This window comes from Micromesistius poutassou, assembly GCF_964030765.1.
Source record: "Micromesistius poutassou genome assembly, chromosome: 15".
NCBI lineage: Eukaryota > Metazoa > Chordata > Actinopteri > Gadiformes > Gadidae > Micromesistius > Micromesistius poutassou.
The window spans coordinates 17,238,757-17,249,838 of NC_140285.1; the positions used below are offsets into that span (position 1 = coordinate 17,238,757).

General features: G+C 51.6%; 1 protein-coding gene across 1 annotated transcript; it reads right to left on the bottom strand.

The window, feature by feature from the left end:
* Positions 1-280: 280 nt before the first annotated feature.
* On the bottom strand, positions 281-8,472 carry myt1b (myelin transcription factor 1b; the record flags this gene model as incomplete). The annotated part of the gene is made up of 12 exons (XM_084480259.1): positions 281-424; positions 741-884; positions 1,527-1,630; positions 2,082-2,173; positions 2,465-2,689; positions 4,440-4,523; positions 5,060-5,122; positions 5,615-5,683; positions 6,037-6,099; positions 6,242-6,396; positions 8,075-8,341; positions 8,443-8,472. The coding sequence occupies 12 exons, from the start codon at positions 8,470-8,472 to the stop codon at positions 281-283; spliced, it is 1,440 nt and encodes a 479-aa protein (XP_084336385.1).
* Positions 8,473-11,082: the final 2,610 nt, after the last annotated feature.

The following is an 11,082-nucleotide window of genomic DNA, read 5'->3' on the forward strand; positions in this document are numbered from 1 at the left end:
CGCTGTGAGCCGGTTCCTCTCTGCTCCTCCTCCCAGCAGCAGCGTTGGTGTGGGGTTCGGTCCTCGCTGTGGAGGGCGTAGCGGAGCGCTCCCTGGGTTCACTTTGAAGCCATTTCGTTAGAAAACCTGAATGCCCTTCGTTGTTGTCTTTTTTTAAATGAAGTATTTTAATTCCTGTTATAATATATGAGAGGTCTCTGGGCGTCCTCCTCCTCCTCCTTCTCATCCTGACGTCCTGCCCCGGCCCCCCACCCCCCCCCCTCCCACCGCCCTGGACCGCTCACACCTTGATGCCCTTCACAGCCTTGTTGATGGTCTCCAGCAGGGCCTTGTTCTCCGGGCTCTGGAAGCAGTCCTTGTTGGTGTACATGTCGGTCAGTGTGCTGACGTAGCGCTCAAAGTTCTGCTCTGTGATTGGCTCCTGCTGCAGGTGGAGGAACAGGAAACCCATTATCAACTGAGGCAGACGGATGAACCCGTAGCGGTTATTGGGTTGGATTTGGCGTTTTCAGGGGTTTGAAAAGTGTGTGTGTGTGTGTGTGTGTGCGTGCCTGTCTGTCTGTCTGTCTGTCTGTCTGTCTGTCTGTCTGTCTGTGTGTGTGTGTGTGTGTGTGTGTGTGGGGGGGGGGGGGTCTTTGTGTGTGTGTGTTTTCTATGTGTGCGTGCGTGCGTGCGTGCGTGCGTGTGTGTGTGTGTGTGTGTGTGTGTGTGTGTGTGTGTGTGTGTGTGTGCGTGCTCACCATGTGTGGTAGCCGTATGTTGGTGAGGCTGCGGATGAGGGCGTGGCTGAGCCCAGACAGCTCCATGAAGAGCGCTTCGTTCTGCTCCTCCATCACCTTGTTCTCCTGCTCTATGCTCTTCAGGTTCTTCTCCATGGACGAGATCTGCTGGACCCCCCACACACAGTGTCAGTGTCACACTCAGAGGGCTGTGTGTGTGTGTGTGTGAACAGAGCCCAGGGCTGAAGGTAACAGCCTGTATGATCAGTACCATAAGGTCTTGGTACTGATCATAGGGTGGTAGAGAGGTTCACCCACCTGTCTCACCACCTCAGGGTGGTACAGAGGTTCACCCACCTGTCTCACCACCTCAGGGTGGTACAAAGGTTCACCCACCTGTCTCACCTCAGGGTGGTAGAGAGGTTCTCACCTGTCTCACCCCCTCAGGTGGAGGTTCTCACCTGTCTCACCCCCTCAGGTGGAGGTTCTCACCTGTCTCACCCCCTCAGGTGGAGGTTCTCACCTGTCTCACCCCCTCAGGGTGGTAGAGAGGTTCTCACCTGTCTCACCACCTCAGGGTGGTACAGAGGTTCTCACCTGTCTCACCTCAGGGTGGTAGAGAGGTTCTCACCTGTCTCACCTCAGGGTGGTAGAGAGGTTCTCACCTGTCTCACCTCAGGGTGGTAGAGAGGTTCTCACCTGTCTCACCCCCTCAGGGTGGTAGAGAGGTTCTCACCTGTCTCACCCCCTCAGGGTGGTAGACAGGTCCTCACCTGTCTCACCTCAGGGTGGTAGACAGGTCCTCACCTGGGTCTGCAGGTTGTCCATGTCGGCCTCCATCTCGCTGTTGGACTCGTTGAGGTCGTGGATGTCCCTGTTGAGCTGCTGGATGTCCTCATCGTTGTCCAGGACTACGAGGGCAGCAGAGAAACGTCACTACACAACACTACAGCAGATAACAGACGTCTAATATCATAGAAAATAATATGAGGTTATATAATATATAATACTATAATATAATACTATAATACTACAGCAGATAGTATGATGTCTAATATCATAGAACATAATATATAGAGTATATTATGTACAAACATAATATGATGTAATACAATATAATATAATGTAATATGATGTAATTCCATAAAATGTCATATCATATAATGTAGTATTGCATAATTTAATGTCATATCATTTAATGTCATGTCATTTAATGTAAGATAACTGATTAATATGTTATTCAATATAATATATGGAATCTAATTCAATGTAACAATGTAAAACAATAGAATATGATATAAAATGTAATATCATATAACATAACACAATAAGAGCCTAACATGCTTGTTATTGTGATGTTACCGTCAGCAGCTCTGAACTTGGCGTTCAGGTAGTCTTCTGGAGAGAACTTGGCTTTCTTCTTGGCAAACGAGGCCCGGGGGCATCCTGAGAGGCTGAGGACCAGAGCAGGCTTTAGAAACCACAGCAGTCCTCATCCATACACAACAAGCCTTGTCCTCCTATGGCTCCTCGGCCCAGTAGCTCCGAGCCAGCAGCTCTGTCCCTGACGTGCCCGGCCCCTAGTGCAGCCGCTCTGGTTCAGGGCTCCGGTGGACCCTCTGGACCAGGAGGGGACGTACCTGCGGTGGGTGAGGAAGCTCCCGTTGGCGTGTCCGGAGCCGTCGCAGCCCGGCGTGGGGCAGGTGGGGCCCTCCGTCTTGAAGGCCTACCAGGAGGGGACGTACCTGCGGTGGGTGAGGAAGCTCCCGTTGGCGTGTCCGGAGCCGTCGCAGCCCGGCGTGGGGCAGGTGGGGCCCTCCGTCTTGAAGGCCTTCCAGTTGAAGGGTGTGCCGTTCAGGACGCCCTCCTTCTGCCGCCGCGCCGCCAGCGGGCAGCCGTACGCGCTGCGGTGTGTGGCGTACTTCCCACTGATGTGGCCCAGGCTGTCGCAGCCCGGCACAGGACACCGGCTGGAGGAGGAAGAGGAGGAGGGGGTTAGAGGAGGAGGTCCAGGGAGGGGAGGGGGGTGGAGGTGAGGAGGAGGAGGAGGAGGGGGAGGAGGAGAGGGGGTGGAGGTGAGGAGGAGGAAGAGGAGGAGGGGGAGGGGGGGGGGAGGAGGAGAGGGGGTGGAGGTGAGGAGGAGGAGGAGGAGGAGGGGGTTAGAGGAGGAGGTCCAGGGAGGGGAGGGGGGTGGAGGTGAGGAGGAGGAGGAGGAGGGGGAGGAGGAGAGGGGGTGGAGGTGAGGAGGAGGAAGAGGAGGAGGGGGAGGGGGGGGGAGGAGGAGAGGGGGTGGAGGTGAGGAGGAGGAAGAGGAGGAGGGGGTTAGAGGAGGAGGTCCAGGGAGGGGAGGGGGGTGGAGGTGAGGAGGAGGAGGAGGAGGGGGAGGAGGAGAGGGGGTGGAGGTGAGGAGGAGGAAGAGGAGGAGGGGGAGGGGGGGGGGAGGAGGAGAGGGGGTGGAGGTGAGGAGGAGGAGGAGGAGGAGGGGGTTAGAGGAGGAGGTCCAGGGAGGGGAGGGGGGTGGAGGTGAGGAGGAGGAGGAGGAGGGGGGGGAGGAGGAGAGGGGGTGGAGGTGAGGAGGAGGAAGAGGAGGAGGGGGAGGGGGGGGGAGGAGGAGAGGGGGGTGGAGGTGAGGAGGAGGAGGAGGAGGAGGGGGTTAGAGGAGGTGAGGAGGAGGAGGAGGAGGGGGGGGGGGAGGAGGAGAGGGGGTGGAGGTGAGGAGGAGGAAGAGGAGGAGGGGGTTAGAGGAGGAGATCCAGGGAGGGGAGGGGGGTGGAGGTGAGGAGGAGGAGGAGGAGGAGGGGGGGGGAGGAGGAGGAGGAGAGGGGGTGGAGGTGAGGAGGAGGAAGAGGAGGAGGGGGTTAGAGGAGGAGGTCCAGGGAGGGGAGGGGGGTGGAGGTGAGGAGGAGGAGGAGGAGGAGGGGGGAGGAGGAGGAGAGGGGGTGGAGGTGAGGAGGAGGAAGAGGAGGAGGGGGTTAGAGCAGGAGGTCCAGGGAGGGGAGGGGGGTGGAACGGAGGAGGAGAAGGAGGAGGAGGAGGAGGGAGTTAGAGGAGATCCAGGGAGGGGAGGGGGGTAGAGGTGAGGAGGAGGAGGAGGGTGGCAGGAGGAGAAGGAAAAGGAGGAGATCCAGGGAGGAGAGGGGGTGGAGGTGAGGAGGAGGAGGAGGGTTGGAGGTGAGGAGGAGGAGGAGGAGATCCAATGGTGCAAAGGGTTAAACGAATACGAATGTAAACATATTCCAGAAGAACCTACTGAGGAATGCATTAGATACGTTTAAGGTCCTTTCAGTTGAGCATTCTATACTGTAGCTTTCACATTTACAATAATGCAACAATGCTACTGACACATAAGGAGGTTTTCTCTGAAACCCATGTTAAACACCATCAGTGACACACAAGCTGTTAACCAAGCTGTTAAGAAGACAGAAGAACACACTAGACACAATGCTTTTGCATTAAATGGTGCAAATACAAGATGTAGCACATGTCTGATGTATTGGCAATCTAAGCTGCATTACTCTACCATGAACTGAGGTCAATGGAGTCAGCATGTGGAGTGTATCATCCCATGAACAGGTGACTTATCGAGGGATTCGGTCACCACTGATCTATGACTCATGAATGATGTCCCTGTTGGTTTTATTGATTGCACTTTTGATCTTTTTACTTGTCCCATAAGTTGTACTAAAAGCTGGCATTATGGCTTTTCTGAGCGGTACGAACTTTAAGAGCTCGGAGTCCTCCTGGTTGTCCTTGGTAGGAGATGTTTTAATTCCACTTTTCTTGGCACGCGGGCACCCAGACAGACTGAAAACAGAGAGTATGGAGTTGATAACATAGGGCGGGAAAAGATCTTCAACAAGACGTCACCTTAGTGTGGCCCCGCTGGCCCACCAGCTGGACATGACTTTATATCTTTGTACACATAAAGAGAAAAACACTAAAGGGAAGGAAGCTTTTCAAAGAGTTCCAAAAGAGGTTAAAAAAAAGAGCATAAACGACAAAGCCAATTAGCTGTTAAAACTCCAATAGGAGTAAAATCTATTTGAATGGCAATATGCACAAAACTGCCAAATATGTCCAGAAACGATGTAATAGAAAGGTTCAAAAATTGTGTGTTTGTGTGGCCCCTGTCTAACGCCGACATGACCTGTCTCTAGACTTCTCTAGCCGTGTGTATATGTGTGCACTTGTTATAGTCTATGAGTGTGTGAGCTCAGTATATCAGTATTATTATTGATCTTTTCAAATACAGTGTGTGTGTGTGTGCGTGCGTGCGTGCATGTGTGTGTGTGTGTGTGTGTGCGTGCGTGCGTGCGTGCGTGTGTGTGTGTGTGTGTTACCTTCTATGAGAGGAGTAGTTTCCGGTGACATGACCTGATCCATCACATCCAGGTGTTGGACATCTGGAGTCAAGAGGTTAGACTTTAGAGAGTAAGCAGCCTAGTACGGTTTATAGAAGGTTTTTAGCTTCATCTTCAATACAAATGAATGCTATAATGCAGGCGTTATCAATGATCCAAACGTCTCTCTCAGAGCTCATGGACCTTGATGGATGCCCTGAGACGCTGCTGCCATCCAAGCAAAAATGTGGAGAGGAAAAGTATGGCTACAATAGTACAAGTACAAAGTACAAGGCCAGGACATTACAACAAGTAGATTACATTACAACAGGTAGATTACAACAGGTAGGGACAGTCAGCTGGGACTAAAACACATGTTGAATACACTGGAGGGCGAGATAGACAGCGAGCAGCACCGCCACCAGAGCACAGGGAGTCAGAGAGGAGTCAGGGAGGAGTCAGAGAGGAGCAGAGTCAGTGAGGTGTCAGGGAGGAGCAGAGTCAGGGAGGAGTCAGTGAGGAGAGCATTTGAAGTCAAGTTAAAGGAAGACATACTTGAGCTCAGCAGTGTGGGCGGCCATGAGGGAGCGAAGGCTCTTATCAGCGAGAGGACACCCAGACAGACTGAAGGAGAGAGGGGGAGGAGGAGGAGGAGGAGCAGGGAGGAGGAGGTACAGAGGCCCAAGATGAAAGTAGACAGAAAAAGAGGGTGCCGGTGCAAGAGGATTGAGAATAAAATAGCGAGAGAGAGAGAGAGAGAGAGAGAGAGAGAGAGTGGGAAAAAAGGAGTTGTGAGTGAAGGAAAATCAAGAATGCAAGGCATACCAAGGTCACTTAGGAAGAGCCAAACAGCAGGCAAAGGCCGTAAATGACTGATGCTTATCAAAGTCATTTCTGGGCCTTGCTTCCTGTTGCCCGTGCTATGTTACTGCCTGAGGATCAACTAAGCCCTGAGGCCGGTGTGGGTGAGGGGGTACCTGCGATGGGACGCGTAGTTCCCTGTGATGTGACCACTGCCATCACAGCCAGGTGTGGGGCACCTGGAGGGGGCAAGGAAATGAGTGGTGGAGGGAAGGAGGGAAGGGAAGGAAGAGAGAGATGACAGGTAAGATTGAGTGTCCAAGAGCGATTCAACCTCAGCCGGTTCGAGCGTTAAACTGCCTCTCTTTGGGCTTCACTTACAAAAGCAAGTCTTTCTTGGCGTCCTTGGGTGGGAACTTGCCCTTGAAGTTTGGGCTGGTGACCTCTCCGGGGTACTTCCTGTCCTCGTGACCCTCAGCCATCATGTCACAGTCCTCCTGGTCGGACGACGCAAACGACTGACCGGTGGGCTCCATCTGGAATCAAACCCAGCAGAAATGGTCATTGGACTGCATGTGCTGCTTTGACCTGGGGCCACTATGGGGCCACTCTGGGGCCACTATGGGGCCACTATGGGGCCACTTTGGGGCCACTCTGGGGCCACTCTGGGACCACTATGGGGCCACTCTGGGGCCACTATGGGGCCACTCTGGGGCCAGAGTCAGGGCCATCCACAGCAGCAACACGCACTGCGCGTAGGGCACCAAGTGTCTGGGGGGGCACCAAAAAAATCTGTCTCGTAAAAAATCATCATCATAATAATAATCATAATAACGCGATATATTTAAAATGAACATGTGTAAAACGTGTTAATAGCAATACAAAAGTAACATTTGCTCGAGAAAAAGATGCGTCTCCTGTGCGGCCCTCTCTCTCTCCCCTTGGTGCCCCCCTCCCCCACATCCCAGTGGTATGTTCGATTAGATCATTCTCAAGTTTGGCAGACACCTGTTGGACATGGCCTCGATAGATGATCAACCATCCACCAGCAGTTCAAGCACACATCATCAACCACCAATCTCTGCAGACTCTGCAACAGCACCCAGCCCTGACCAACAACCATCAACTACTAGTTCAGGACTTAATGTTTGGTGCTATTGTTAATGCAAAATTAGTGTAGTCTTTTATCAAGATTTTAATTTCTCTTTATTTGCACATTACATTTTGCAAAACATTAATGTTGAGAAGTTATTTTGGAAATAAAGAGAAACGTACTGACAATTACTGAATTGATGTTTGATTGATGATTTTCGGGGGGGCACCACAATGCATTTGTGCTTAGGGCACCCAAATGGCTAGCGCCGGCCCTGGGTGTGTGTGTGTGTGTGTGTGTGTGTGTGTGTATGTGTCTGTGTGTGTGTGTGTGTGTGTGTGTGTGTGTGTGTGTGTGTGTGTGTGTGTGTGTGTGTGTGTGTGTGTGTATGATGTGTGTGTGTGTGTGTGTGTGTGTGTGTGTGTGTGTGTGTGTGTGTGTGCGTCTGTGTGTGTGTGTGTGTGTGTATGGTGTGTTTGTATGTGTGCGTGTGTGTGTGTGTGTGTGTGTGTGTAGTTCTTTGAATAACATGCACAGTGCTGTTTATGTGGCTTGGGTTATTTTTAAATGATGTTTTGGTTCAGAGAATAGCTTTTCATTACCTTGTTGTTTACTAAATGCAGCCTCTGCATTTCTAAGTAAAATGAACAATACGAAATGATTCTCCTTTTTCTATTTCTCTTCTGTATTACTCTTTGTAGACAAGTGCTGCTTCCAAACCCGGCCAGTGGACTCATCAAAAATTAACATTCATGGCCCTTTGTGTTTCTTTTGAAAAGTTCAAAGGAGTGAAAAATTAGCATATGTGCCAAAGCCGGATGGTGCAATATACCTGACACACACTGTGATGTGCACATGGCACGTTTAACGGAACAATACACCTCCCAGTAAAGAGAGCAGCGCTCCCACTCTGCCCTGAATAAATGATGAAAACACAACTCAAATAATTGGGAAGCATGCTGCAAAAAGTTTGAGGAAAAGAAAGAGAAAACACCCTCAAACAGCTTCTTCCAGCCCAGAGGAAGCAGCTTGTCTCTGTTCTGAGACAGCACTCGTTGTAACAAACCCCTGCCCTAAGACAGACAGACAGACAGACAGACAGAGTCTCTCTGCTTCCTGACCTCGTCCATGTCCTCCTCCCGTTGGCGGTTGGGCTTGGTGTAGTCCAGAGGCCCCTCCCACTCCTCCTGCTTGTAGGCGTGGCCAAGGTGTGGCGACGTCATCCCGCTGCCGTCGCCGTGGTGATGGGAGGAAGAGGAGGACGCGCTTGAGGAGGGGCCCGGGGAGCGGACCCCGGGGCTGGCCCCTGACAGGCTGCCCTCCCTCTTGATGGCCTTCTTCATGCTCAGGTCCAGGGTGCCGTTCTCGTCCACCTGGATGTCCGTCTCCTGGGGAGAGAGGGGTGAGACGTCAGGCCACCATCTGAGGACCATGGGGCGCCGTCAGCAGGCACTGACCTGATCTACTGTAAGAACCAATGTCACAGGACCATAAGCCCGCAGTAGTACACGTTGTACATGGATAATAATAACGCCTTCTGGCACTCATGTATGCTAGGAATCTCAGCATCCCCACCAAGGAAGTCTAATCCCCCTCTTGTGTTGCACTGTGGTGCATACACTCAAAAGAAATGTGATAATTTGTGTGTAATGTTAAAAATAAATTAAAAAGTAAATTTAACCTTGTAACCTTGTTATAGTGGCTACATCTTCCTTTAATGCTTTCCTTGACAAGTTCTATTTGTTTACTAGTCGAGTGCCTATCATAGCGCGCTACACTCTCAGAAAGGCATATGAAAGAAGCAGCAGTCTATATGGACCCAATCAGGCCTCTTTGTGGTCGCAGCACACAAGCAAGAATCAGCTTGATCAGGGCCTTCCTTTGCAACGCACGTTGGTAATAATCTTCTATGTCCGATAGCCAAGAAGTCCAATCACGTGTACTGGATGAGGACCGGGGAACAGCAGTATTCAAATCAAAATGGCGTTCTTATGTGATGGAGAGAAAAAAAAGGGTGAAACGCTGGAAGTGAGAACTGGGAACAGATCCCAGAAAAGCGTCCCCACTGTTGATCAGCCCAGCGTTTTAATATGTAATGTGATGTTTGATGTTGATTTCTAAATGAGCTCTGACATGTTGACGGTCTGCTGAGCCGGGCGCGGACTGCCCTGTGGATCAACATGCTGCCAGATAGATTCAGCTTTGCTTCTTTTATATTCTCTTAAAATTGTGTCAGGAAATCGAAAAATGATAAAGCAGTCAGTCTCCCTCTCTCTCTCTCTTGCACTCTGTGAGGCAAAAAGGATTTTAAAAATCACAATGTGGGGGTAAGCTGTGCTTCAATTACTCCTCCTGTGCACACAGAGAGAAAAGAAAAGAGAGAGAGAGGGAGAGAGGCAGAGAGAGAGAGAGAGGGAGAGGTTGTTACAGAGACAAGCATATTAAAACAGTGAAACATAGAAAGTAAGATGTTGAAAGACAGCTTAAGAGAGAGGGAGGAGCAAAAGAGAGAGTGAGAGAGAGAGGGAGAATGGGAGGGAGAGGGGGAGAGAGAGAGAGAGAGAGAGAGAGAGAGAGAGAATGAGAGAGAGAGAGAGAGGGAGAATGGGAGGGAGAAGGAGAGGGAGAGAGAGGGAGAATGAGAGGGAGAGGGAGAGGGAGAGAAAGAGAGTGAGAGAGAGAGGGAGAGAGGGAGAGAGTGAGAGAGAGGGAGAGGGAGATGGAGAGGGAGAGGTTGATTTCCGTCCAACAGATAATGTCAGGATGGCTAACTGGAGTAAGAGTAGTCCAGGGGAAATGGCGGTTGGCCAAATTCAATAGTAAAACACAGAAAGCGTGAGGGATGAGGAGAAGGGAGGGGGAGAGGTGATGCAACCGCGCCTCAACACCAACGTGTCCCTGATGATGTTTCAGACAGAGGAGGAACAGGTAGAACACAACACAACGCTCTCCTCTGTCTCTGTCCTCTGTGTGTCTCTCTCTCTATACTCTCTCCCTACTCTCTCTCCCTGTCTCTCTCTCCTTCTCTCTCTCTCTCTCTCTCTCTCTCTCCCCCCCTTTCTCTCCCTCTCTCTCCTCTCTCTCTCTGTCGCTCTCTCTCTCTCCTCTCCCCTCTCTCTCTCTCTCTCTCCCCCCCCTTTCTCTCCCTCTCTCTCCTCTCTCTCTGTCGCTCTCTCTCTCTCTCCCTCTCTCTCTGTCTCTCTCCCCCGCTCTCTCTCCTCTCCTCTAATCTCCCTCAGCTTGGCTTCCAAGGTTCAATCTGCAATACAATCAGTTAATACAATCTCTATTTCCACAGCACGTGGGGAAGAGGAATAGTTGTTGCTATAATGACAGCACAGTTGAAGTGACAAAAAGGGCTGCAGTATTTTTTGCAATAAATATATCTTTAGCTGCATGACTTCATCTCTGTTCCAGTGGTCCTCCGTCTGGACAGCTCTGTGGGGACATGGATGTGATTGGATGTGTCTGTCTTTTAATGTGGCTGTCTAAACGTCAAGGTCGTAAGGAATTACTAACCTCTGATTCTTCAAAGTTGTGGGGGGGCCCCTGGGTACCTTGTTAACCAGGGGCCCCTGGGTACCTTGTTAACCAGGGGCCCCTGGGTACCTTGTTAACCAGGGGCCCCTGGGTACCTTGTTAACCAGGGGCCCCTGGTATCTTATTAACAAGGGCCCCTGGGTACCTTGTTAACCAGATCAACGTGCGGGGCCCCTGTACCTTGTTAACCAGATGACCGTGCGGGGCCCCTGTACCTTGTTAACCAGATCAACGTGCGGGGCCCCTGTACCTTGTAACCAGATCAACGTGCGGGGCCCCCTGTACCTTGTTAACCAGATCAACGGTGCGGGGCCCCTGGGTACCTTGTTAACCAGATGAACGTGCGGGGCCCCTGTACCTTTTAACCAGATCAACGTGCGGGGCCCCTGGGTACCTTGTTAACCAGATCAACGTGCGGTGCCCCTGGGTACCTTGTTAACCAGATGAACGTGCGGGGCCCCTGTACCTTGTTAACCAGATGAACGTGCGGGGCCCCCTGTACCTTGTTAACCAGATCAACGTGCGGGGCCCCTGGTACCTTGTTAACCAGATCAACGTGCGGGGCCCCTGGGTACCTTGTTAACCAGAT